Source organism: Lissotriton vulgaris, chromosome 12 (assembly GCF_964263255.1).
Source record: "Lissotriton vulgaris chromosome 12, aLisVul1.2, whole genome shotgun sequence".
Classification (NCBI taxonomy): Eukaryota; Metazoa; Chordata; class Amphibia; order Caudata; family Salamandridae; genus Lissotriton; species Lissotriton vulgaris.
This window is the reverse complement of record NC_141700.1, coordinates 802404460-802431042: the sequence shown is the minus strand read 5'-3', so window position 1 is coordinate 802431042 and position 26583 is coordinate 802404460. Positions and strand designations below refer to the sequence as shown.

The 26583-nt window shown below is 49.4% G+C and overlaps 1 protein-coding gene across 6 annotated transcripts in view; it reads right to left on the bottom strand.

The window, feature by feature from the left end:
- Positions 1-26583, bottom strand: part of MINK1 (misshapen like kinase 1) — a 675548-nt gene that overhangs the window by 220745 nt on the left and 428220 nt on the right. For all 6 annotated transcript variants that reach the window (XM_086946234.1, XM_086946236.1, XM_086946233.1 and 3 more), the window contains one exon: positions 1187-1435. In XM_086946234.1, coding sequence (XP_086802360.1) covers positions 1187-1435 — 249 coding nt within the window. The remainder of the gene's footprint in view (positions 1-1186; positions 1436-26583) is intronic.

Here is a 26583-nt window from a genome sequence, read left to right as displayed (position 1 = left end):
TCCACTCGCCCTCTCCTGTAAGGGACGCTTCCCCTCGCCCTCTCCTTTAAGGGATGCCTCCCCTCCCCCTCTCCTTTAAGGGATGTTCCCCTCGCCCTCTCCTGTAAGGGACGCTTCCCCTCGCCCTCTCCTTTAAGGGATGTCTCCCCTCGCCCTCTCATGTAAGGGAGCTCCACTCGCCCGCTCCTGTAAGGGACGCTTCCACTCGCCCTCTCCTGTAAGGGACGCTTCCACTCGCCCTCTCCAGTAAGGGACGCTTCCACTCGCCCTCTCCTGTAAGGGACGCTTCCCCTCGCCCTCTCCTGTAAGGGACGCTTCCCCTCGCCCTCTCCTGTAAGGGACGCTTCCCCTCGCCCTCTCCTGTAAGGGACGCTTCCCCTCGCCCTCTCCTGTAAGGGACGCTTCCCCTCGCCCTCTCCTGTATGGGACGCTTCCACTCGCCCTCTCCTGTAAGGGACGCTTCCACTCGCCCTCTCCTGTAAGGGACGCTTCCCCTCGCCCTCTCCTGTAAGGGACGCTTCCCCTCGCCCTCTCCTGTAAGGGACGCTTCCCCTCGCCCTCTCCTGTAAGGGACGCTTCCCCTCGCCCTCTCCTGTAAGGGACGCTTCCCCTCGCCCTCTCCTGTATGGGACGCTTCCACTTGCCCTCTCCTGTAAGGGACGCTTCCACTCCCCCTCTCCTGTAAGGGACGCTTCCACTCGCCCTCTCCTGTAAGGGACGCTTCCACTCGCCCTCTCCTGTAAGGGACACTTCCCCTCGCCCTCTCCTGTAAGGGACGCTTCCCCTCGCCCTCTCCTGTAAGGGACGCTTCCCCTCGCCCTCTCCTGTAATTGACGCTTCCCCTCGCCCTCTCCTGTAAGGGACGCTTCCACTCGCCCTCTCCTGTAAGGGACGCTTCCACTCGCCCTCTCCTGTAAGGGACGCTTCCCCTCGCCCTCTCCTGTAAGGGACGCTTCCACTCGCCCTCTCCTGTAAGGGACGCTTCCACTCGCCCTCTCCTATGAGGGACATTTCTCCTCGTCCTCTCCGTTAGGGACCCTACCACTGGCCTCGCTCAGTTCTGGCGCTGCTGGAGCCCAGAAGTGAGTGGGGCGGTCTTTGCTGACCAATATGCATGGTGTCTTGACTGTGCAGTCCCCCTCGCCCACACTGAACACCCTCCCGGTGCCAGCTGCACACGCCATACCTCTCTGGCCCACGCCGGTTTGTCTGTGGGATTGATATTCCGGTTATAGTGATAGAGTGGCTTCTTGTCAGGCGGCTGCTGCTGTTTTTGTAGTTGTTGCTGCTGCTGCTGCTGTTGCTGTTGCTGTTGCTGCTGCTGCTGCTGTTGTTGTTGTTGCTGCAGAGACTTCAGGTACGCGTGCTCCTGCTGCAGTTGCCTCTGCAGCCTCTCAGACTGTCGCTGCTCCTCCAGCTGCTTCCGCTTGTACTCCTGCAGGCAACGAAAGAAACCAGAAATGGGATGAGTTGCAGGGACTATGCAATTGCACCTTCTTACACAGGATTGGGTCCTTCAAACATGTCCAGGAAGGAGTGAGACATGAGCTCCAGAAAAGCAGAGCCCAAAGCTTGGGCAGAAGCCACCAGGAAGGAAACATAAACACATGCACATGTGATCACCCACCCACACACAATATCCTCTTTATTCAATGAAACCCACTCGTCCACCTTGAAGTCAGAATATGGGAATCCACGTTCTATACAGTGCTATGGTACCGAGACCATCAATCAGAGACCCAAACTTCAATGGCCATCTCGCCATAACCCCAGAGAAGCAGCACCTGTGCCGGACGATCGAGTGTTCAGGTTCAAAAGGGAGGCGCACAAATGCACAGTGCAGGAGAAGCACTAAACGCACTCCTAAGCTACAGCTGCCTGCATGAAGGATACATTAGGACCAGACGCGTGATATGGTGGATGGAGGAGTTCTGGGTTTGTGGAAGTGGTCAGGAGGTTGAATCATGATGTTGACAAGGCGGAGAAGGAATGCGTTAACTGTAACTGCAGTTATCCAGTATTGGTATCTTTCATAGATTCACATGCCTGAATCCTTCCCCGTCGTCGAGATGGGAGTCGCCGGTACATAAATAAAGTAATGTCACAGACATATATACATAGTAATGGGCCAGAGGCCTCTCATTAGTAACATATCCATGTCCTTTTGTGACTTTGGCAAGAGCCAATCAGCTATCACCACCCTCTGGAACCTTCCTGGAAGGAGCTCTGGTCCCTCAGATTTTCGTAAGTATAGTGCTAAGTAGACATATTACTGAGAGAACTAAAGTGAGGTGGGTTGCATGTGAGTTTATGAAAGATACTTATAATGGATAACTGCAGTTACAGGTAAGTAACGCATTCCATATCTAGTATTATTGGTATCTTTCATAGATTCACATGCCTGAATCAGAGTAGCAAGCAGTGACAAGCACATTTCGAATGGTACAAAATGACATCTCGCTAGATAATAACATATCAATTGTGAAATGCAAAAGGTACCAAAATGCAATATCAGAGAGAAATGTGCGAGCATACAGTAGGAAGATGGGATGAAAGAGAAGGCTCACCTCTAGTGAAATAAATGACGGAGCACAGCTTGTTCCACTGCTGCATCTTTCATAAGTTCTGTATCCAAGCAGTAGTGCTTAGTGAACGTATGCAGCGTCTTCCATGACGCCGCTCTGCAGATGTCAATAATGGGCACTCCAGCAAAGAGCCATGGAGGTTGAGACTGCTCTAGTGGAATGAGCACAAACCTTGAAATGCAGAGGATGTCCTGCTTGCTGATGACAGAAAGCAATAGTCGCAGAGATCCAATGTGAAATGCTCTGCTTAGTCAAGGGAAGACCTTTCCTAGGTCTGCTAAAAGCAACGAAGAGTTGGTTAGATTTTCGAAATGTCTGTGTTCTGTGAATGTAAATTTAAGACAGCGTTTGAGATCAGAGAGTGGAGAGACCTCTCTGCTGCCGATTGTGGGTTCGGAAAGAAAGAGCGAGGGACTATAGACTCATTAAGATGAAAGTCAGATGGGACCTTTGGAATACATTTAGGATTAGTCCTCAGAATCACTCTGTCGTGTTTGAATTGGAGGAAAGGGTCTTGAATTGAGAACGCTTGGAGCTCACTCACTCTCCTCGTCGAGGTAAGAGCCAGTAGAAGTGCCGTTTTCCAGGAAAGATATTTAAAATCAGCTTTGTGTATCGGCTCAAAGGGATGTTTCATTAGTTGAGCAAGCACAATGTTAAGACGCCAGGCAGGTGGTAAAACCTTCACCGGAGGGAACCTTCTGAACAAGCCTTTAGCCCCTTCGACGCTGATGACGAGCTGGGCTCGTCATGGCGTAGCCTCCTCGCACGCTGATGACGAGCCCAGCTCGTCACGTAAAGTGCGTTTTTTAAAAACCCAGCGTGCGAGTGGAATTCCGCTAGCGCGCATGCGGTTAAGAAACTGTTTTATGAGTCTACTGGACAAGAGGGAAGGACCTTCAGAGGAACGTCTGAAGCGAGAAATTGCGGGCAGGTGAACTTTCATCGAAGCATGAGCAAGACCTGAGTGTGCCAAATGTAGAAGGTAAGGCAAAATCTGTGCAGGAGACTAAGAAAGAGGATGCACTTTCTTTGATTTGCACCATATGCAGAATCTCTTCTATTTCAGGGAATATTTCTTGTTGGTACTGTCAGCACGAGCTCGGGCCAGAACAGCTGCAATGGGATCGGCGGTTCCAGCGATAGGAGATGAAGCTCCGTAAACCAGTGTTGGCGCGGCCAAGCTGGAGCTATCAAGATAAGGCTACAATGTTCCGCCTTCAACTTCAGGAGGACCCTGGGAATCAGGGGAAATGGAGGAAATGCGTACGCAAAGACGTTGAACCATGCGATCGAAAATGCATTCCCTAGAGATCCCTTCTGGGGACGCCAGCTTGCGTAGTGTTGGCATTTGGCGTTTTGTCTGGTTGCGAAAAGGTCCAGGTGAGGCGTTCCCCATTGGGAGAAGATGTGACTGAGAAGCTGTTGATCCAATTCCCACTCGTTGCACCCAGAGCGCTGTCTGCTCAGTGAGTATGCGAGGACATTGTCCCTTCCAGTGACGTATTCTGCACGAAGGGAAATGTTGTGAAGAAGCAATCAGTTCCAGATTCTTTGAGATTCGTGAGACGTCAGAGAACGGGTCTCCCCTTGTTTGTTTATATAGTGTATTGTCGTGGTATTGTCCGTCCTCACAATGACTGGGGAATTTGTGATCCGAGAAAGAAATGCTCGAAGCGCCAGGTAAACTGCTCGTAACTCGAGGAGGTTTATGTGCAGTTGGCGCTCGGAAGGGTACCACCGTCCACTGATTCTGAGTTCTTGGAGGAACGCACCCCAACCTTCCAGGGACGCATCTGTTACGATATGCGGAGAAACTGGAAGCAAGAATGGCAAGCCTTGCAAAAGGTTCTGCGGGTGAATCCACCACTGTAGAGCTTTCACCATGGGAGGAGTCACACAGATGACATTGTCGAACGATCCTGTACACTGGAACCATTGAGTGGACACAATCAATCAATCAATCAATCAATCAGTGGATTTGTAAAGAGCGCTACTTACCCGTGAGGGTCTCAAGGCGCTAGTGGGTGGGGGGGACGCTACTGTTCGAAGAGCCAGGTCTTGAGGAGTTTTCTGAAGGCGAGTAGGTCTTTGGTCTGACGTAGGTGGGTAGGAAGGGTGTTCCAGGTCTTGGCGGCGAGGTAGGAGAAGGATCTGCCGCCGGAGGTAGTTCGTTGGATGCGGGGGACGGTGGCAAGGGCGAGGCTGGCAGAGCAGAGCTGGCGGGTGTGTGGAAGTCTGCTATTCAGGTAGGCTGGTCCGGCGTTGTGGAGTGCTTTGTGTGCGTGGGTGAGGAGTTTGAAGGTGATCCTCTTGTCGACGGGGAGCCAGTGTAGGTTCCTCGGGTGGGGGGTGATGTGGCAGCGGCGGGGTGTGTTGACGATCAGTCGGGCGGAGGCATTTTGGATGCGCTGGATTCGTCGTAGGTGTTTGGCTGGGATTCCGGCATAGAGTGCGTTGCCGTAGTCCAGCCTGCTGCTGACGAGAGCCTATGTCACCGTTCTTCTTGTTTCGTCCTGGATCCATTTGCAGATCCTGCGAAGGGTGCGTAGGGTGTTGTAGCAGGAGGAGGAGACGGCGTTGACCTGTTTGGACATGGAGAGGTTGAAGTCGAGGATGAATTCCAGGTTACGTGCGTGGTAGGTGGGTGTCGGGGCTGTCCCCAGAGTGGTAGGCCACAAGGAGTCGTCCCAGGCTGAGGGGTTGGGCCCGAGGATGAGGTCCTCCGTCTTGTCCGAGTTCAGTTTCAGACGGCTGCTCCTCATCCAGTCGGCGATGGCCTTCATTCCGTCGTGGATGTTGGTTTTGGCGGTGCGTGGGTCCATGGTGAGGGAGAGGATGAGCTGAGTATCGACGGCGTAGGAGATGATGTTGAGGTTGTGGTGGCGGGCTACTTGTGCGAGGGGGGCCATGTAGATGTGGAACAGCGTTGGGCTGAGGGAGGAGCCCTGGGGGATGCCGCAGATGCCAGTGGCGTCGGATCAGAAAGGCGGGAGGCGGATGCTCTGGAATCTGCCGGAGAGGAAAGACGTGCTCCAGTTGAGGGCCTTCTCTTGGATACCGGCTTCATGGAGGCGAGTCTTTAGTGTGCGATGGCAGACCGCGTTGAAGGCGGCAGATAGGTCCAGGAGGATGAGGGCTGATGTTTCGCCGTTGTCTAATTGTCGCCTGATGTCGTCTGTGGCGGCGATGAGGGCTGTCTCAGTGCTGTGGTTTCGTCTGAATCCAGATTGGGATGGGTCCAGGATGTTGTTGTCTTCTAGGCGGCGGGTCAGCTGCATGTTGACGATTTTCTCGATGATCTTCACTGGGAACGGGAGCAGGGCCGGAAGTTTTTGAGGTCTTTGGGGTCCGCCTTGGGCTTCTTGAGGAGGGCGGTGATTTTGGCGTGCTTCCAGCTTTCCGGGAATGTCGCAGTTTCGAAGGAGATGTTGATGACCTTCCATAGTTGGGGTGCGATGGCTGCGCCTGCCTTGTTGAATATGTGGTGTGGGCACGGGTCTGTCGGAGATCCTGAGTGGATGGAGTTCATGACCTTGCGTGTCTCGTCATCGCAGACGTTGGACCAGGAGGTCAGGAGGTTGGGCTGATGGTGTTCGCAGGAGGGGTGGGGTCGGGTCGGTCGTGGCGTTGAAGCTGTCGTGGATGTCAGCGATCTTGCGGTGGAAGAAGTTGGCAAGGGAGTCGCACAGTTCCTGTGAGGGTGGGATGGCGTTGGCGCTAGGGTTGGAGATTTTTTTTACGATGCGGAAGAGTTCTTTGCTGTCGTGTGCGTTGTTGTCCAGTCGGTCTTTGAAGGAGGACCTCTTGGCTGATCTGATGAGGTGGTGGTGTCTGCGGGTGGCATCCATGTGGGCTGCGTGGTTGTCCGGTGTGTGGGAGTGGAGCCATCTCTTCTCCAGTTTCCGGCATGCGCGCTTGGAGGCCAGGAGCTCGTCGGTGAACCAGGAGGCTCTCTTGCTGGCGTGGTTGTTGGGGGGTTTCTTCAGTGGGGAGAGGGTGTTGGCACAATCTCCGATCCACTGTCTCAGGTTGCAGGCTGCGGCGTCCGGGTTGGTGGGCTCGGTGTGTTGGTTGAGGGAGAGGGTGGTGGTCATCTGGTCTTCGGTGATTTTTCTCCAGCAGCGGTGAGGTGTCTGTTGGGTGAGGTGGTGCGTGGCAGGTTTTTTGAAGGTGAAGTGAATACAGCAGTGGTCTGTCCAGTGGGGTTCGGTGGTGTGGTTGAAGGTGACGTGGTTGCTTGTGGTGAAGACGGCGTCCAGCGTGTGGCCGCCGGCATGGGTGGGGGTGGTGACGAGTTGTCTGACGCCTAGGTTGGCGAGGTTGTCGATCAGTGTGGCGGAGTTGGCGTCGTTGTTGTTCTCGAGGTGGAAGTTCAGTTCCCCGAGGAGGATGTAGTCCGTGGAGGCGAGAGCGTGGGTGCTGGCGAGGTCGGTGATGGAGTCGCTGAACTGGGCCCGGGGTCCGGGAGGTCTGTAGACGAGCGTCCCTCTGAGGGTGGTGTTGGGGTCGGTGTGGATCTGGAAGTGCAGGTGTTCGGCCGTGTTGAGGGTGTTGTCAGCGTGGGTGGTGACCTTGAGGGTGGATTTGTGGACAATGGCAATTCCTCCTCCGATGCCGTTGGCGCATCCCCGCGGGTGATCTTGTAGCCGTCTGGGATGGCAATGGCGATGTCTGGAGCCGAGGAGTCGTTCCACCATGTCTCAGTCAGGAAGGCTACGTCCGGGGTGGTGTTGTCAAGTAGGTCCCAGAGTTCGACGACGTGTTTGCGTGCAGAGCGGGTGTTGAGGAGTATGCAGAGGAGGTGGTTGGGTCTGGTCCTTGATGGTTTGGTGGTTCTGTTGCAGGTGAAGCTGCATTTGCGGCAGGAGAAGGGTCCGTGGGTGCGTTTCGGGGTGGCCTGGATGCATTGTTGGTCTCGCCGGTGTTAAGAGCGTTGGAGGGAGTCGGCGTCGTAGATGTGTACGGGTCCGGTGCGCGGGGGCCAGGGGTTCTGGCGCTGGGCGCGGCCCAGGAGCGGACGGGCGCATACGGGCTTGCCTCTGGCGCGCCAGCAGCACGCCTGTTGCGCGCGGCCGCGCAGCGGCCTGCATTAAGAAGGGTGGAGGGAGGGAGGAGCAACTGGGAGGCGGGTGGCGGGAGGCGAATGGGAGAGGATGGGGCGGGGCCGCAGCGGCGGGAAAGGAATGAGGGGGGGCGGGAGGGGGGAGAAAAAGGTAGGGAGAGACGGGCACTAGAAAACAACAGGCAGTGAGTAAAACAAGGCAAAGAGAAACACAAAGCAAAGACTAAAGGCAGAATACAGGTACAGTACAGGCAGAAATGCAGGTGGCAAGATACAAAAGGAAATCAAGGAGAAAGAAAACAGACGGAGGAAAAAGTCAGACTAAATACTTACCGTCCACCAGGGATGAGGTGCAGGCGGGAGCCTGCGGGTGGAGGAGGGCCTCGAACTTTCAGCAGCGGCGAGGGGCAACAGGCAGAGGGTACAGCACTAGCAGGGAGCGCTGGAGGGGTGGGGGAGCGACCTGGCCTGAGAACAGATCACAAGGTAAGGTGAACCCTCCTTTCGGTGATAGGGCGCATGGGCATCGACTCCATTGTTAGATTGTTTTCCAGCAAGAGGGTGAGAGTGGAGTAAGTAAGTGTAGTACAGAGATGTCCATGCATGTATAATGTAAATAATGAAAACTGCAACAACTACAGGTGCCCGGTGAGGTGGAAGGACACATGCGAATCTACAGATCTACATGCCAAGATGTTTACTGGGTAACATAATCCGTTCAAGTCATTTGTGCTGTAGATACACATGCTTTGCATAGACTATAAAGCAGTATTATCCCAAAGCGGTGGCTAACCAGTAGATGGTGCAGTTTTTTGAAAAAGTGTCTTTAGCACTTCTTGCCCTACCTTGGCTTGTTGACGTGCTAACACATCCACACAGTAGTGTTTGGTAAATGTGTGTGGTGTTGACCATGTTGCTGCCTTACAAATGTCAGCTATAGGGATGTTACCTAAAAAGGCCATAGACACTCATATTTTATGAGCGGAATGTGCTCTAGGAGGTATAAAGTTCTTTTAGCTTTAGCATAACAAGTTTGAATGCATTTAACAATGCATCTTGAAATATCAGATTTAGAGATCGGATTGCCTTTGGGAGGTGTAGCAAATGCAACAAACAGTTGCTTTGCCTTACGAAAATATCTTGGCCTTTCAATAGAGTTCAATACCGCTCTTTGACATCGTGTGTGAAGAGCTCCCTCTGCTACGGAATCAGGCTGAGGGAAGAACACAAGTAACTCAACTGATTGGTTGATATGAAAAGCAGAAACCACTTTGGGAAGGAATTTTGGGTTGGTGCAAGAACTACTCTATCTTTATGAAGCTGAAAGAAGGGATCCTCTGAGGTTAATGCTTGTAGTTCACCAACTCTCCTCAATGAAGAGATCGCAATGAGAAAGGCAATCTTCAGTGAGAGAAACTGATGCGGACAGTTGTGTAATGGCTCAAAGGGTGGACCCATAAGTCTTGTAAGCACAATGTTTAGATTCCAAACTGGTGCAGGAGGTACCCTGGATGGTATTACTCTTTTAAGGCCCTCCATAAAGGCTTTAGTTACTGGAACCTTCAACAAAGATAAATGCCTGCATTGCAATATGCGGCTACTGCAGCAAGGTGCAATCGAATGGATGTGTAGGCTAGACCAGCATGTTGAGATTGCAAACGGTAACACATAATAATTTGGATAGATTTCTATTGTTGTTGTTACATTCTATAACAAATCGCTTCCATTTTGCTGCATAACATGCTCTGACAGGAGGTTTTCTTGCTTCCCTAAGAATAGTCATACAGTCTGGTGGCAAGTTGAGATAACCAAACTATGACTTCAGGTGCCAAAGCGCTAGATTGAGCTCCTTGGGGTTTGGGTGTCTGACTTCTCCATGGTTCTTCGTGAGAAGGCTGGAACTGAGATGCAGTTTTTGATATGGAACCATTGATAGTTCCAAGAGTGTGGTGAACCATGGTTGACGGGCTCAAGTGGGAGCCAATAGAATCAGCGTGAGGGATGTTTGCCTAAGTCTCAGAACCAGAAATGGAAGGAGAGGGAGAGGCGGAAAAGCGTAGGCACATATCCCTGACCAATTCATCCATAGAGCATTGACTTTGCATAGAGGCAATGGAACCCTGGAGGAGAAGTTTGGGCATTTTGAGTTGTGGTGAACAGATCTATTTGGGGGAATCCCCATTCTTGAAAGTATGGAAGGAGAACTTGGGGATGAAGTTCCAACTCACGTATTTGTAGCCGCATCCTAATGAGGAGGTCGGCAATTTGATTGTTCACTCCTGGGAGATGTTCTAACAGAAGATCAATTCTGTGATTGATTGCCCAACACCAAATGGTCTGAGAAAGGAGTGACAGTTGCAGTGCCCCCACCCCCTGTTTTTGTACATAGTACATAGCTGTCATATTGTCCATGAGGAATAAGATGCCTTTTCCTATGAGGTGACAATGTAAAGCTTTCAGTGCTAGATACACAGCTAGAAGCTCTAGATAGTTGATGTGAAGAGTTTTGTACTTGTTGTCCCATAGACCCTGAATTGTAAAATTGTGGAGATGGGCACCCCGACCTGTGAGAGATGTATCTGCATGATTTGTGGAACCGGGTTGATGAAGCGCCTCCCTTTTGTAAGTTTTGTGCGTTTCACCACTGCAGAGAGCAATGGGTGCGGTTGTCTACCAACACTAGATCTGTTAATTGACCCTGAGACTGATTCCACTGACGTGTTAAGCATTCTTGTAAGTACACATGTGTAACGTTGCATGAGGCACTATTGCAATGCATGATCCCATCATTCCTAATAGTTGCATGAAATTCCTGACTGCTAAATATTGATTGGTCTGCACTGTAGCAGCAGAGCAGAATATTTAGAATTCTGGCTGCATTGGGAGAGGCTAGAGCTGTGCAGGTGTTTAGAGTCGCTCCCAGAAAGGACTGCAATTGTGACGGCTGACAATGAGACTTCTGCGCATTGACCGTGAAATCCGATTGGTGGACTAGGTCTAATGCAGTCTTAGTGTGTCGTAAATAGGGGTGGGTGGAATTTGCATAGTCGCGCTGGGCAAAGCTCCGGAAACGGTAAAAAATCTCTGCGAGAACGCAAAAGTTCTGCAAACACGTTCCGCCCGTTCGTAATGCTCTTTTCCTGTTCGCGAACGCTGCTTGCGTGCTCGGGGAGAAATATCTTGCGAACACGCCTTTTGAAGCGCAAACAAGCAAAAAACTCAGCGAAGCCGGGGAATTTTTGGCAATTCCGCATTCTCCGCAGAACGCAAAGTTAACCAAATTCCGCAAGCGGAACGAAATTTACTGCCCCGGCCTAGTTGTAAACATTTTGGGTGTGTGTTGGCTTTGATGAGCCAGTCGTCTAGGTAAGGGAAGACATAATTATGTTGTCTTCTGAGATGTACTGCCAGTACTGCTAGACATTTTGTGAATACTCTCGGAGCAGTGGTTGCTCTGAACGGGAGTACTTTGAATTGATAGTATTTTCCTACTATCACAAATCTGAGGTCTTTGCAATGAGCTGGGTGAACTGGAATGTGAAAGTATGCGTCTTAAGTCTAGTGTGGAAATAAAATTGCCTTGCTGTAGAAGTGGAAACACTTGTTGAAGGGTCACCATGTAGAAATGTTCTGACAGTATGTACAGATTTAATGTCCTCAGGTCCAAAATTGGTCTTAAGGAGCCGTCCTTTTTGGGGATTACAAAGTAAAGAGTAAACCCCTGAACCTTGGTGCTGTAATGGAAATGGTTCTATGGCTCCTTTTGTTAAACAGACCTGTATTTATTTTTGAGGAGCTGTGGGTAGTCTGACTAGAGTTTGTGAGTGTGACGTGGAATATTGGGAGGATTGCTGGTGAGCTCCGGGCAATAACCATATAGGATAATGTGTACCACCCCTTTGTCTGATGCCATGTATTGCCAAAAGGGGAGAGATTGTTGCAGTCTTCCCCCCACAGGTGTTAAATGTTCAGGGGGAAGTGTAGGCAAGGGGAAGCAGCAGTTACAACGCGGGCGTGACCACGCAGGTAGGTAACAACGCGGTCATTACAACGAACGCGTTGTTACCACATGTGGCTTTACATCGCTAGTCGTTACTACGACTTGCGCTACGTGGCGTGCAACACCAGAGAATGTGTTGGATTTTAAATCCAACACATTCCTTGCCGATGCGCTAATTGGAGTAGGAATAGTAATTTATACTATTCCTAAGACCAGCGCGCCATCTAGCACAAGTCGTAGAAACGACTTGCGATGTAATGCAAATGCTACTTACCAGTATGCATCTGTTCTTGGCATGTAGGGCTGCTGACATTCATATCTGTGCATAGATCGCCGCCTAGTGTTGGGTCCGGATGATTGCACATTGTTGTCCTGGAAGAGTCTTCGAAGTATCACGAGATAGGTGGCTCCTCCCCTGGACTACAGTGCGCATGGGCATCGCCTCCATCCCCAGATTGTTTTTAGCCATTGTGGCCGAGATGGAGTGAACTATGTGAGTGATGACCATGCTATGAGCATATACATGAATACTGCAGCTGCTACAGGCGCCGGGGAGGAGGGCGGGCGATATGAATGTCAGCAGCCCTACATGCCAAGAACAGATGCATACTGGTAAGTAGCATATTCGGTTCGAGGCATGTGGGCTTCTGAATTCATATCTGTGCATAGAATACATAGCAGTCCCTCCATTAGCGGCGGCCGCCCGTGCCAGCTGCAGCAGTTTGGAAAAGTGTCTTGAGAACAGCCTGCCCTACAGCTGCCTGCTGCTTAGAGTGCACGTCTACACAGTAATGTTTTGTAAATGTATGTGTGGTAGACCATGTGGCTGCTCTACATATGTCCTCTAAGGGAATGTTTCCAAGGAAGGCCATAGAGGCCCCCAACTTTCTGGTGGAGTGGGCTCTTGGTGGAATTGTAAGAGTGCGTTTAGCTTTTGCATAACAGATCTGAATACATTTCACGATCCACCTAGCAATACCAGCCTTGGAAATAGCGTTACCTTTGTGGTGTGACGCAAAGGCAACAAAAAGCTGCTTAGTCTTTCTAAAATCCTTGGTCCTGTCAATGTAATACATTAGGGCCCTCTTGACGTCAAGGGTGTGGAGCATCCGCTCCGCCAGTGACTCAGGATTTTGAAAAAACACTGGCAACTCAATTGTTTGGTTTATGTGGAATTGAGACACAACCTTGGGTAGAAATTTGGGGTTAGTGCGGAGCACTACTCTGTTAGCATGAACCTGGAAGAATGGTTCCTGGATCGTGAGGGCTTGCAGCTCACTAACTCTCCGTAGCGAAGTAATTGCTACTAGGAAAGCCACCTTCCAAGTCAAGAACTGAAGTTCGCAGGAATGTAGTGGCTCAAAGGGAGGACCCATCAGTCTTGTAAGAACCACATTGAGGTTCCATTCTGGAGCTGGAGGGGTCCGTGGTGGAATGACCCTTTTGAGTCCTTCCAGAAAAGCCTTGATAGCAGGCACCTCGAAAAGTGAAAGGTGCTGTCTATTTTGGAGATATGCGGCCATCGCAGACAGGTGAATGCGGATGGAAGTATATGCCAAATTACACTGGTACAGATGGAACAGGTAACAGATGATGTTCTGAATGGAAGCATCTAGTGGATTGATGTTGTGGTTTGCACAGTAAATGACAAACCGCTTCCATTTGGCCGCATAACAGGCTCTAGTAGTGGGCTTTCTTGCCTCCCGAATGATGTCCATACAATTCGGCGGAAGGTTAAGGTAGCCGAACTCTAAGACTTCAGGAGCTAGATCGCCAGGTTGAGCTGTTGCGGATCTGGGTGCTGAATGTCGCCATGGCTCTGCGTCAGAAAGCTGGGTGTGAGACGAAGCCTTTGATGCGGTACCACGGACAGTTCCAGAAACGTGGTGTACCATGGTTGGCGAGCCCACGTTGGAGCAACCAGGATGAGAGTCATCGAGTGCTGCCTGAGCTTGCGTGCCACCAGCGGTATCAGAGGTGCTGGGGGAAAAGCGTACGCAAATTTGCCTGACCAGTTCATCCATATCGCATTGCCTTGCGATTGCGGGTGTGGGAACCTGGCGGCGAAGCTTTGGCATTTTGCGTTCTCCCTTGTGGCGAACAGGTCTATTTCTGGATGACCCCATGTCTGAAAGTACGGCTGGAGTACTGATGGATGTATCTCCCACTCGTGCATCTGGTGGCTGTGCCTGCTGAGCAGGTCCGCCATCTGGTTGTCCTTGCCTGGGAGGTGCTCTGCCATGAGGAAGATGTTCCTCTGAATGGCCCACTTCCACATGCTCTGAGCCAAATGAGACAGCTGTGGAGAGTGCGTCCCTCCCTGTTTTTGAATGTAGTACATGGCCGTCATGTTGTCCGTCCGGATCAACACGACCTTGTTGCACAGATGTACTTTGAACGCCTTCAAGGCCATGAAGATTGCCATCAGTTCCAATACATTGATGTGCATCTTCCTCTGCTGTAGTGTCCATAGTCCCTGCACTGTGTAGTGGAGTACATGCACTCCCCAACCTTGGAGAGAAGCGTCCGTCAGGATAATCTGTGGCACAGGCTCCTGGAACGGTCGGCCCTTGCAAAGGTTTTGTGGATTCCACCAATGCAGAGAGTTGTATGCCCGACCGCTCACCAACACTAGGTCTTTCAACTGCCAGTGAGCCTGAGTCCACGGACGTGCCAAGCACTCCTGAAGCGGACGCATATGTAGTCTCGCGTGCGGGACAATGGAGATGCAGGAGGCCATCATGCCGATCAACTGCATGAACACTCGTGCTGGAAGTGAGTGTTGAGGTCTGAATTTCTGAATCAGCGATAGAATGCTGTTGATCCTCACTGAATTTGGCTGCGCTGTAGCTGCCAGAGTGTCTATGGTCGCGCCCAGATACTGCCGTATGTGAGCGGGCTGGAGATGGGACTTCGGGTAATTCAGTGAGAATCCCAGATCGTGCAGAAGGTGAATGGTTTGGGACACGTGGTCGGCGCACTGTGCGTGCGACTTTGCTTGAATGAGCCAGTCGTCCAGATAGGGGTATACGTGGATGTTCTGACGTCTTAGATGCGCCGCCACTGTCGCCAGGCACTTGGTGAAGACCCTTGGCGCCGTGGTGACCCCAAAGGGCAGAACCTTGATCTGGTAGTGCTGGTTTTGAATGGTGAACCTTAAATACTTTCTGTGTGAAGGATGCAGGGGAATGTGAAAATATGCATCCTTGAGGTCCAGAGTTGCCAGGAAGTCCCCTTGCTGAAGCAGTGGGAGAACCTGTTGCAGAGTAAGCATATGAAAATGCTCTGACAGAATGTACATGTTGAGCGGTCTGAGGTCTAGGATGGGTCTGAGGGATCCGTCCTTCTTTGGGATTAGAAAGTACAGGGAGTAAACCCCTGTTCCCCTTTCTTGCAGTGGTACGAGCTCTATTGCCCCTTTTTGCAGCATGACTTGAACTTCCTGCTGCAACAAGTGCAAGTGCTCGCCGGACATAGGACGGTTTTTTGGAGGTATGTTTGGTGGGATGGAAGTGAGTTCCAGACAATAACCGTACTGAATAAGAGATTTGACCCACCTGTCCGTGGTGATGGACCTCCACACGGGCAGGAACTGCTGGAGTCTCCCCCCGACCGGTGTTGTGTGGTCGGGGGGCAGTGACAAGGCGTCACTGTTTGCTGGCGGTGGAGGACCTGGAGCTGTTATTCCCACGTCCTCTGCCCTTGACGTTGTTGCCACGGTATCCACCCCTACCCTTGTTGGTATATGAGGATTGGGTGTTAGTCTTATAGAATTGTGTGGACTGTGACGCTTGCCCCCTTGAGGTGCCTCTGTTATTGGAGCGGCGAAAGGAACCACCCCGAAACTGCTGGGACTGAAGGGCACCTATAGATTTAGCGGTGTCAGTGTCCTTCTTCATCTTTTCGAATGTGGCATCTACTTCAGGTCCAAACAGGTGGTCTGGATTTACTGTTTGGTTGAGGATGGTGGTCTGAATGTCTGGTTTTAAGCCTGATATTCTGAGCCATGCATGCCTGCGTAGCAGAACGCTAGTATTGATGGCTCGCGAGGCGGTATCAGCCACATCTAGAGCACACTTGATGGAGGCATTGGTAATGGGTTTACCCTCCTGAATCAGCATTTCTGCACCCTCCTTATACTGATCTGGCAAGTGCTGTAGAAGTGTTTCTAGGGTGTCGTAGTGCGCCCTATCGTAGCGTGCAAGTAACGCCTGCGTGTTTGATATGCGCCATATATTGGCTGCCTGCGCAGCAATACGTTTCCCTGATGCCTTAAACACCTTTGATTCTTTGTCAGGGGGAGGAGCATCACCCGTGGTCTGTGAATTGGCTCTTTTACGTGCGTTGGAGACAACCAAAGAGTCTAGTGGCAACTGTCCCTTGATGTATGTTGGGTCAGTGGGCGCCGCCTTGTATTTTTTATCAATGCGAGGATTGATGACTCTTGCCCGGGTGGGCTCCTTGAAAACCTCTGGCGCATGCTTTAGCACACCCTTGAGCATTGGCAATGTCTTGACGGTTTTTTCAGCCACTGAGAAAGTGTCAAAAAGAAAATCGACATCCACTGGGTCGGCGTGGAGGTCGACATCATGGTTGGCCGCAGCTCTTTCAATGAAGGCGTTGAAGGCTGCAGAGTCCTCCGTTGGTGAAGTCTTTGCAGCAAAAAGCTGCGGCTCGTGTCCTGTCTGAGGGTCCTCAGGATCGCATCCAGCAGACCATGGCTCATTGACCTCCTCTGGATCCGAGTACGCTGGATAATTGTACTCCTCCTCCTCGTCCTCGTCACCCTCCCCAGCGTTAGAGTGAATGGGTGAGAGTCCCAGACCTTGTGGAGATTCAGGCTCCATAGGGGCAGAAGTGCCCGCAGAGTCCAACTTCTTTTTAAGTGGAATATGAAAATGCTCCAACGCCGGCTCCGGGGTGATCTTCCTTTTAAGGAGAGAGAGCTTGCCTGTGTTGGCGTCGATGACAACCTCCCGACGCTCCTCGTCCGTTAGTGGTTGGTGCCGTGGCTTCGGCACCACCAAGGATGGTTTAGGCGTAGACACCAGCTTCAAGGGCACCCCGGCCCCATGTTTTGGAGCGAAAGCCTTCGGCGTCGTCGTTGGCGGCAGCGTGAAGTGGATCGGCGGCTGCGCCTTCGCCGGTTTCTGTGGAGGCTTCGGCGCCACATCCTTCGGCCCGAGAGCCACGTCTTCCTTCCGAATACGTTGAAGGGACTCCACGACCTTTTTGGTAAAGGACGGGGAGGGCTGGACTGGCTCGAGCGAGTCCTCCGAGTCCGGATTCGGTTCGGCGACCAAAGGCGCAGTCTTCGGCGTCGACACAGCACCTCCTTTGGCTTTGTCGACCGGGATCGGTGCAGCCAGAGCTTTGGGCTCGTCTTGACGCTTCTTGGAGGCCTTCTTAGGGTCATCGACCTTCTTGGCGTCGACGCGGCTCTTCAGAGCGTCGACCAGCTTTGGCGCCGACGCAGCCGCGTCGGGCGTTTTTGCCTTCGGCTTCGACACCGGGGTCTTCGGGTCGGCCATTTTTGCGTGGCTCTTGATCTCGGCGGCCTTCTTGTCTTTCTTAGGCGCCGAGGCCTTTGGAGCCTTTGATCCCACCAGTGCGACTTGCACTTTCGGTTTCGATACAGATGGTGCGGACCCTGATGGTTTCACTTTCGGTTTCTGTACCGGGAGTGGCGCATCACCAATGTCCGTGGCCGGGCCCGGAGGCGGGGCCGTGGGACGAGTATTGAGGTCTTGGGTAAGGCCCGAAGGCGATCCCTCGACCTGGGCCTTATGATGGGGATTGACCCCGGAGTCAGTCTGAGGATGCTCCTCCTCTGAGCTATCCTCCACGGTGGCAATGGCCCCGTCGTCGTCCCCTACCTCCTCGACGACTTCCTCGAACTCTTCGTCTCCCGCGTCGTAGTTTCATCCTCTGACGCCGGGTTAGAGTCCGAAACTTGTAGGACGGTGTCGTCATCAACGTCTTCTTCAAAGATGTTGGCTGGTGGGGGTGCTGATAACTGGGCCTGCAGTCTTGCGGCCCGACGAAGCTTGAGAGTCTTCTTCGACCGGAACTTGGAGCAGGCCATCCACCTGGCCTCGTCGTGGTCCGGCGACAAGCATCTGTTGCACACTGGGTGCACGTCGAGGTGTGAATACTTTGAGGCACACACCGGGCACCTCTTAAACGGAGTTCGTTCCATGTTGAAGTAGTCTGGAGCGTCGTGTAGGCCCGTCCGCGCCGACAGCACGCGGAAGGGCAGCAAGTGTTCGGAGCCGATGAATAAACAAACCCGAACGATGGACAATACCGACACGAGTCCTAAAGACCTTTTGGTCTCAAGTAAGGAAAGTTAAACAACTACCGATTCCGACAGAGGGAACCGAAACACATCCGAACCCAATGGCGGAAAAAAACAATCTGGGGATGGAGGCGATGCCCATGCGCACTGTAGTCCAGGGGAGGAGCCACCTATCTCGTGATACTTCGAAGACTCTTCCAGGACAACAATGTGCAATCATCCGGACCCAACACTAGGCGGCGATCTATGCACAGATATGAATTCAGCAGCCCACATGCCTCGAACCGCCATGCGTGGTAACATCACACATTGTAATGAGACACATTCGTAGGCAAGTCACTGTTTACTGAGGGAAGGGGAGTTACCCGTTGGCGTGCTCTTACCCCTACCGGTGACATTGTTTCCTCTGTACCCTCCTTTGTAGAAGCCTCTAGAGGAAGAGGGTTGCGTGTTGGACTTATATGAGGAAGCATTAGGGTCTGAGGATGTACTTTTGGATTCTCCCCTATAAAATGAGCCTCGTTTTGACGGGACTTTAGCGCTCCCATGGACTCCGCCATGTCTGTGACTTTTTACATCTTTTCTAAGTCCTCATCTACTAAAGGTCCGAAAAGATGTTGTTTGTCAAAAGGGGTATTTAAAATAGACTGAAAGACCTCAGGTTTGAAATCTGAAATTCTAAACCAAGCACTTTGACATAGTAGAATGCTGGTGGTAACTCCGCTTGCTGCAGTCTCAGCAGCATCTAGAGCACATCTAATAGAAGAATTAGATATGATTTTGCTTCTTGAACTAACTCTTGTGCTTTGTTTTTGAGCTCTTCTGGGAGGTATGCCGTCATACCTGGCTAGTGGGCCCTGCGTGTTGGCAATACGCCAGTGGTGATCTGCTTGAGCGGGCACCGTTTTACCGGATAAGTCAATCAATTTAGACACTTTGTCTGGGGGACGCGCATCTGCAAAGGTCTGTGAGTTTGCTCTCATACGAGCATTAGAGAATACTAGAAAAGGTAGCGGTCCTTTAATAAAAATAGGATAAGATGGTGGGGGTTTGTATTTTTGGTCAACCCTAGTTGTTAAAATGAGGGCACGAACAGTGTCATTAAATATCTCATCTGCATGTCTCATCATGCCTTTCAACATAGGTAGACTCTGACTAGTTCTATGTGAAGACCCTCGTAGCTCAAATAAAAAGTCTACATCTAAAGCCTCTTTGTGCAGTGTAACACCATGATAAGCTGCTGCCCTGGAAATCAGCTCTAGATAAGAGACAGGATCATCTGTAAGTGATGGCTTTGCAGGACATAAATCTAGATCATTATCCGTGGGTGGATCAATATCATATTCATCCCATGGATCTGCTGGTAAATGACCATTGTCATCGTCATCATCTTCTAAATCAGGCTGTGTATGAGGCGGCCCCTGAGGTGCTATGCGTAATGGATCTTAGCGTGGCAGTGGTAATGGTTAAGATGGTGGAGGGGGAGGGGATGGCAAAGTAGGGTGAATGGGACTTGCAGCCATGTCTTTCTTCTTTGAGAGGAATGTTAGAACTATTGTCCTCTGAACTGACTTTCCGTTTGAAGGTGTTTTAGCTAAAATGTGTCCAGTATCTGGATTGATGTATAGCTTCTTCTGCTTAGGGTCTAATCTTCTTTCATAATGTCCAGGATTGGTTCCGGGGGCTTTGGAAAGTCTTCTTTCGATTTCAGCAGCAACGGTTTCGTGCCAAACCGGACTTGTGCTTGGAAGCGGAAGTTTCGGTTCCGAACCAGCCTTGTGTTTTGAAGCAGAAGGTTTCGGTTCCGACCCAGCCTTGTCTTTCAGAGCGGAAGGTTTCAGATCCGAAGACAAGCTGTCTCGACTCGAGCCAGAAGTCTTGACTGTTTGTTTCGATGTCGGGCCTGAGAGCAGGTCGTCGGAAACATCTTGGTTCTGACAAAGGCCCGAAGACAGAGGTGGTGCCGAAGCCTTATGTTTGGTGGAAGAGAGTTTATGGGCTAAAAGGGCTTTAGTACTCAGGGCACCCTGTCCAGGTGGAACATCCTCAGACTCCAACTCCTTTTTCTTCTGCTGCGGTCACTTCGACCTCTTCCTGTTTGGATTCTTCTTCGAAGATATCCTGAGTATGTTGGATGCTTTGGCGCTGCATTTCTCGTCGTCGAGCAAGACAATCCCGAAGCGTCTTTTTCGATTGGAACGACCGACAAGTCTCACAATCTTCTTCCTTATGCTCCACTGAGAGGCACATTTTGCAGACTTTATGTAGGTCGATGGGAGGATACTTGAAGTGGCACCGAGGACAGAACTGAAACTGAATCTGTTCTATCTACAGAAGGCTAGACTGACGCAGCTAAGCCCGAAGGTCACCCACAATGTTTTTCGACCAAAGATAAAGAGTTTTCCGATTAAATCGATACATGGAGAATAGGGAAATGTGTACAATAACATACCGTCGAGGGTACAGTGGACTGCGTTCCGAGGGGAACCTGAAGAACAGTTTAGAACCTGAGCTCAGCAATACATGTTTGAACTCGTTGGCAACAAGAAAACAATCTAACAATGGAGTGGATGCCCATGCGCACTATCACCGAAAGGAGGAGTAACCTTACCTCATTACTGGGAAAGACTTCTTCAAAGAAAAAAAAACTTGCAAGCATCCAGACCCAACGCTAGATGGCAGGAGTATGCAAAGCATGTATATCCATAGCACACATGCCTGGAACACTGGTTGCATCATTGTGGCAAAGGTACTAATCTCAGAATGAACCTCAGTGTTAAAATCTGAAAGAGGTGGCAGGGCTAAGCTTGTGTTTCTGTGCAGGTTGCAACACACTTTCTATCTATATGCCTACATCATTTTCACTCCAGTGAGCATCATATTTTGCCTCATAAGTATGGCCAGATGACAAAGAGTACAGATGTGTGCCGGATCTAATTTAGGATAGAAGAGGAGTAGACTAAGGCAGAGAAACACCTGCAATAAGACATACAGAACAATGCCCCAGAGTTTGGCCTGATGACACTAAGATGTACAGCATGATGCCCCAGAGTATGGCCAGATGGCAGATGTGAGCTCGGTCTTATAAAGGATAGAAGATGAGTAGACTAAGCCAAAGAAACACCTGCACTAAGATGTACAGCATGATGTTCCACCCTGGTCAGACAACGCATGCCATACTCTGATGGAATCAGATACAGAAAAGCAGCTACGTTCAAAGTTCAACCTTTACAGAGGCAAATATCTACTACTCGAAGAGGTGACCACAAGTGGTGCCCAATGGAAGACTTTCCAATGGAATTATTGCGAACTGAAGCTATCTCGGCCAACACTCTGGATTAAGAGAATACACACAGCATTCCAGCCCTGGGGCAGAGAGTAGCAAAAACAGTTGCATAGATCACCTCCACCGTGTGTGAGCATGACACCAAGAGCACTAAGGGACATGGTCTGACCATCTGCGGAGTACTGTGCAGCTACTGAATTAAGGCCCAGCTCCACTAGAAGAAGACGCATGTCTGGGCAAGGTTCACCAGCCATCTCAGCAGACACCCTGTCTCGTCCAAGATATGCAGCACTATGTCCTCATCAGCAGACAGAATCACTGGGAACGCATATAACTTAACACACGCATTATCCGTAGCTTTGGGGATGAGGGTGCTAGACATGTCTGACTATGGCACGTCATTTCGTCAGGGATTTCTAGTGCATGAGTGAGCAACATGTAAGTTTAATCTACGAGCATGACATTTCTCAATCATGAATATAACTTGGTATTAAACCGGCAATTTAATTTTCCTACATGATGGCTGCAGCAAAAGTATGCCAGTAGCCAGAAAATCGCACAGACACTTCTAAGAGGCGTGTCTTTTTTGATTAACCAGGCCCATGTACCTGTCGCTGTATCTTATCTTATCTTAATAGGAATTTATAGAGCGCACAGTCACCCAGAGGTTTCATGGCGCTGATCAGGCAGGTGTCATGTCGAAGAGAGGTTACACAAGGGCTTGCTCATACAGCCAGGTCTTTCTTTGGTATTTCTTTGTATCCTCTACCTGTCAGGACTGAATTTGATATACCAAATCTCTAGGAATATGACGCCTACACCCTCATGTGTGAGAGGTGCACGTCCCATAATAATTATTGAATAATCTCGAATGCACCCTGCGTTATATGATATTACATACCAAATGAACTGGCCGTCTCAATATATAATCAATTTAAATTAGTATTGTCAGGCGTTTATACCCTTTTGTATAAGAGGTGCACGCTCTGGGACTTTGTTCATTGTTAATTGCTCTGACGTATGAATTTGCAACATTGTTAATATCAATTCAAACATTTCGAATAATATCTTTCAACTCCTGCAATTATGTAACATCCAAATGCTTAATGTATGTTAAGCGCATGTCTCCTAGAATGGGTTTTAAATATAGGGAATTCCTAGTTTGGGTCGTATTGCTAAACACATTAGCGATTCAACCCAGCTACTTGAATAGTATCTCTTCCATGGGAGTCACTCACGTGACTACACGACGAAGTTACCAAAAACACGGAAGTACGCTTGCTTCGTACACTCTAAGAAGCGAAGAGCGTTGGAGCGAGAGACCGCGGCTGCGGCTACGCTTACGAGTAAGTCGGTTTTATGGGAGAGAACTGTTTTCTTCTTTTTTTGCTTCAACTGTGGGGCGCGTCTTAAAATTACGGACACTTGCCTCATTACCTTATAGTTTGCAGGGAATCGAAAAACGCGGACAATTTCTTTCCGCGAAGGGCCACCCAATTGTGCATTGTACCTACGTTGACCGCCTGATTCATGTAAGTACCTTGATCAGGGATCACAATGTCGTATTAGAGTCCTAAGAATTGTTTTGTTCTGATCGAGGAGCGTGTCTTAAAAATACTGACACTTGCTCAATTACCTTATAGCTTGCAGAGATTCGGCAATAACGCGGACGAACTCTCACCGCGAAGGGCCACCATACCTACGTTAACCACCTGATTCATGTAAGTACCTGATCAGGGAGCACGAGGCCACATTAGGGTAGATCCAATAAAATCCATGGGATCAAATTTTCCTAAATCTCCTCCTTTCAGCGACAGCTGAGGATGTTCATTTCGCCCCACAAGTCCATCAATTAGGAAGGACCGACCTTAGCCTTAAAGCAAAGAAAAGAAAAGAAATATGTAAGTGACAACTTACTTCCTCCTCACTCCTTTAATTAATTATCTTAGATACCTGTATTGTACTGATTGTATTCCACCTTGCTCCAATAACTGCTGACTACACGGAAGTTGTTTCTTCAGATTCCTTATATTCGGCGCCGGCTGGCCCGAACATTCATGGTAAAATCTTTCCCACTTTTTTAACAACCAACTAAAATTGATAATTAATTTACGACTCAGAATTTATTGAATTATCTTTTATTTCATAGAATTGTCTTGCCCCACTACCCCTCTTGTCCTGATGAAGACCCCGTTGTAAGGATTCAAGTCAACCTTCCATGTAGGGGTCGAAACGTCGACGGCTCTACCTATCCCATCATCCGGCACTATCCAAGATTAAATTACTTATGACTGTGACCGTAGAATGATTTGCATATTTGTTTCATTACCATATTGGCTTGAATAAGTTATAGCCTTTCATAATTCATAATGAATGTTTTGTATTTGAATATGTAACTTGGTTTCTTCTTCTCTAAATCACTTTACCTTTCTCATCCTACACTTCACACTTGTTTTTCCTCCTCTCTGTGTTTGGGGCTTTAATGTTTTTATACTGCAAAAATTGAATTGAATAGACAGCACATTGTGATGCAATGACAATGTTGGCTTTATTAAATATGATGAATTCTACCTTTTTACAATGATTTGATTAAGTAATTTGCGTACTCTTATGTTACGTTTCCTTCCTGGGACCACTCTATATATGTATTGTCTTCAGGGGAATAGCATGATCTCCATTTCCTTTCTTTTTGGCGGAGCTCAAGTTTCTGTTTTTTTAGCTCAGCAGAGAACCATTTTTGGGAGTCAGAATGGCGAGCACGGGTAAACTTAGTGAGTGGGGCATGGGTATTGCAGGCGACAATACCCAGGTAGAAATATTCGCTTCCATGGAGTTAACATCTGAATTGTGGGTGGAACTGAGCTGGCCAGTGTTTCAGTGAAAGCTTGTTTATCTAAAGCCCTCAACTTTCTGGTCACTCCACCCTCAGATGTGAGGATCTTGGTCTTAGGAAGCATTATGACATTGAATTGTATTAAATGATGGTCTGACCATATGCATGGAGAGATGGTCAGTTCTGTCAGCGTGAGATTAGTGGCCCAGATTTGGTCCAGTGCGTCGCCTTTTATGTGGTTGGCAGAGTAGATATGTTGGACAAAATTCAGGTTCGAAAGTAAGTCAAGTAATTCTGTAGCATGAGGCCCGCCTAAGGAGTCATTAAACCAGTAGTTCAGGTCGCCTATGAGTAAGATATTGGTGAAATTCATGGCAAGATTGGCCAGCTGTTCACATAGGGAGATGGGGAAATTAGGCAAAAATAAGATCTCTAGAGCTGACGTTAAGTTTGATACTATATTCTCCACCGCCGGCAGATCCAGAGGAGATACAAAAGTAAATTTGCGGTGTTTGAGTATAATAGCGGCAACTCCACCACCAGGTTCACCTGAGGATCGGTTGCCCTGCAGTATATAGTAGTCCTGGGGTAGGGCGGCTAAAAACATCAGGGATAGAGTCCTGTGACAGCCAGGGTTCAGTGAGCAAAAGTAATTCTGGTTTATCTGCTGAAAGCAATAAGAAAATATCGAGCTGATGTTTGACTAAGGAGCGTGTGTTAAGGTACAGAATGCGAAGGGCGGAGTGTTTAACAATGGTTAGGTCAAGAGTGGGGGAATGGTGAGGAGTACAGGTAGGGGCAGGGTAAGGGCTATGTGTTTGAAAAATACCTTTAGTCCTTATGCGGTTACAGGCGGCTGCATCAAGGGATAAGCGCTGTTTAGCAAAAGATCTAAGTTGCTCAGAGGAATATTTTAAAAAAAGGCCGTGGTGCCTGGTCCCTGGGCCCGTCAGGGCGCGGACGGGCTTGCCTTCGGCGTGGCGCAGACGGGATTGCCTTCGGCACGCCTCCAGTGTGTCCGCTGCGCTCCCGCGGTTTTCAGTGCATTTAAGCCTGGGCTCTGCCTCTAACTCCTCCCACCTTGCGGTCGATTGGCTGAGGCCTCGGGTGGTGTCTGGAGCAGCAAGAGGACAACAAGTAATTCGAGCAGTTAGCAACGTGAACAATTTTAAAGCACGGAGTCCGAAATAACAATTTAAAAAACAGTACGAGCAAAAACCAGTCGGCGTGACAAACACAGGCCTAAAATCGCCTGAGGTCGCGATACGGCGTGCTTTAAAGCCTAAGCTCCGCCTCGAACTATTTAAGCAACGGATGGAATGTCAAAGTGCTTATCTCAAATGCGACTGGCCTAGTCTGCCTCAAAAAGTTTATAATTCCAACAACAAAATGCTGTTCTAAAGAAACCAGGTGTTCTCTGACAAAACCATGCTGTAAACTGCCACAAGGAAAGTAAACTAAGAGAATTTTAGGTTGATTTATTTAATAAGGAGGAGGAAACTCATGTTTGTTCCACGAGTACAGTCCACGGGGATTCTGATCAGTCCACGAAACCTACAACTGTTCTCACACGTTTCCACTCACATACTTTTCTCTAGGGAGTGTTATATAGTGTAGTTAATTCAAGCGCATTTTGTAGCGAGTACAATGCTTGCTTGGCTTTTTTTCACGCAACTACTCTGAAACTGTGCGTTTTGGGAGCTTGCGAGCACTTGTGATTATGCACATACCTTGCAAGGGGCTCCACAATTTTTATATTGCAGCACCCCTCGCACTGGACCCATCAGTACTTTGCATGGTGTCATAGTTTCTGAGAATTACGGGTACCTCAAGGGGAAAAAAAACAATCCCCATTGACGTAGTGGGAAATCCTTTCTGTGACCAAACAGGAGTAAATCAGGTCAACATCTCAATGAGTATTACTGGCGTGTGAACATTAAATGTTGTTCTTAAAACAATCTGAGTCAGACTAGAAGGAAATAACCGAAGGATTCAAATAAACGAAAAAGGCAGCAGCATGTGAACACAATTTTGTTATAATTCTGAGGTAGAAAATGTAATCCAAATTCTTATAATTGTATCTTAATTAAATCATAAGCAAAATTATTTTAGTTTAAAGTAAAGACAGCTGAAATGTACGCCAACACTTTTCTTCTATAACTCTGGTGATAAGACATGGACAGCAACAATGTCATAAGAAGAGAGTCCTTGTTATAATAAAACACATATCGTATAAAGATATTTCAAATAATAAAACAATTGTTTTCCTGATAAAACACTTTTGCACCTTGAAGAGTTGCAGGTTTACTCATTGTGACATCTAACATGTAAGCAGGATACACAGACTTGTTTTTTGAAGATGTTCATTGTGGACGTCAACCACAGGTGTATTTGTCACAAGAGTCCACTTTGATGATGAAGAGTGCTCCAGAAAACGCCATGCATCAACATCCTGTATAGATGATGTTTCTTCAACCATTGTTACCTCTCTATAAGCCCGTAGAAGACATTCACCT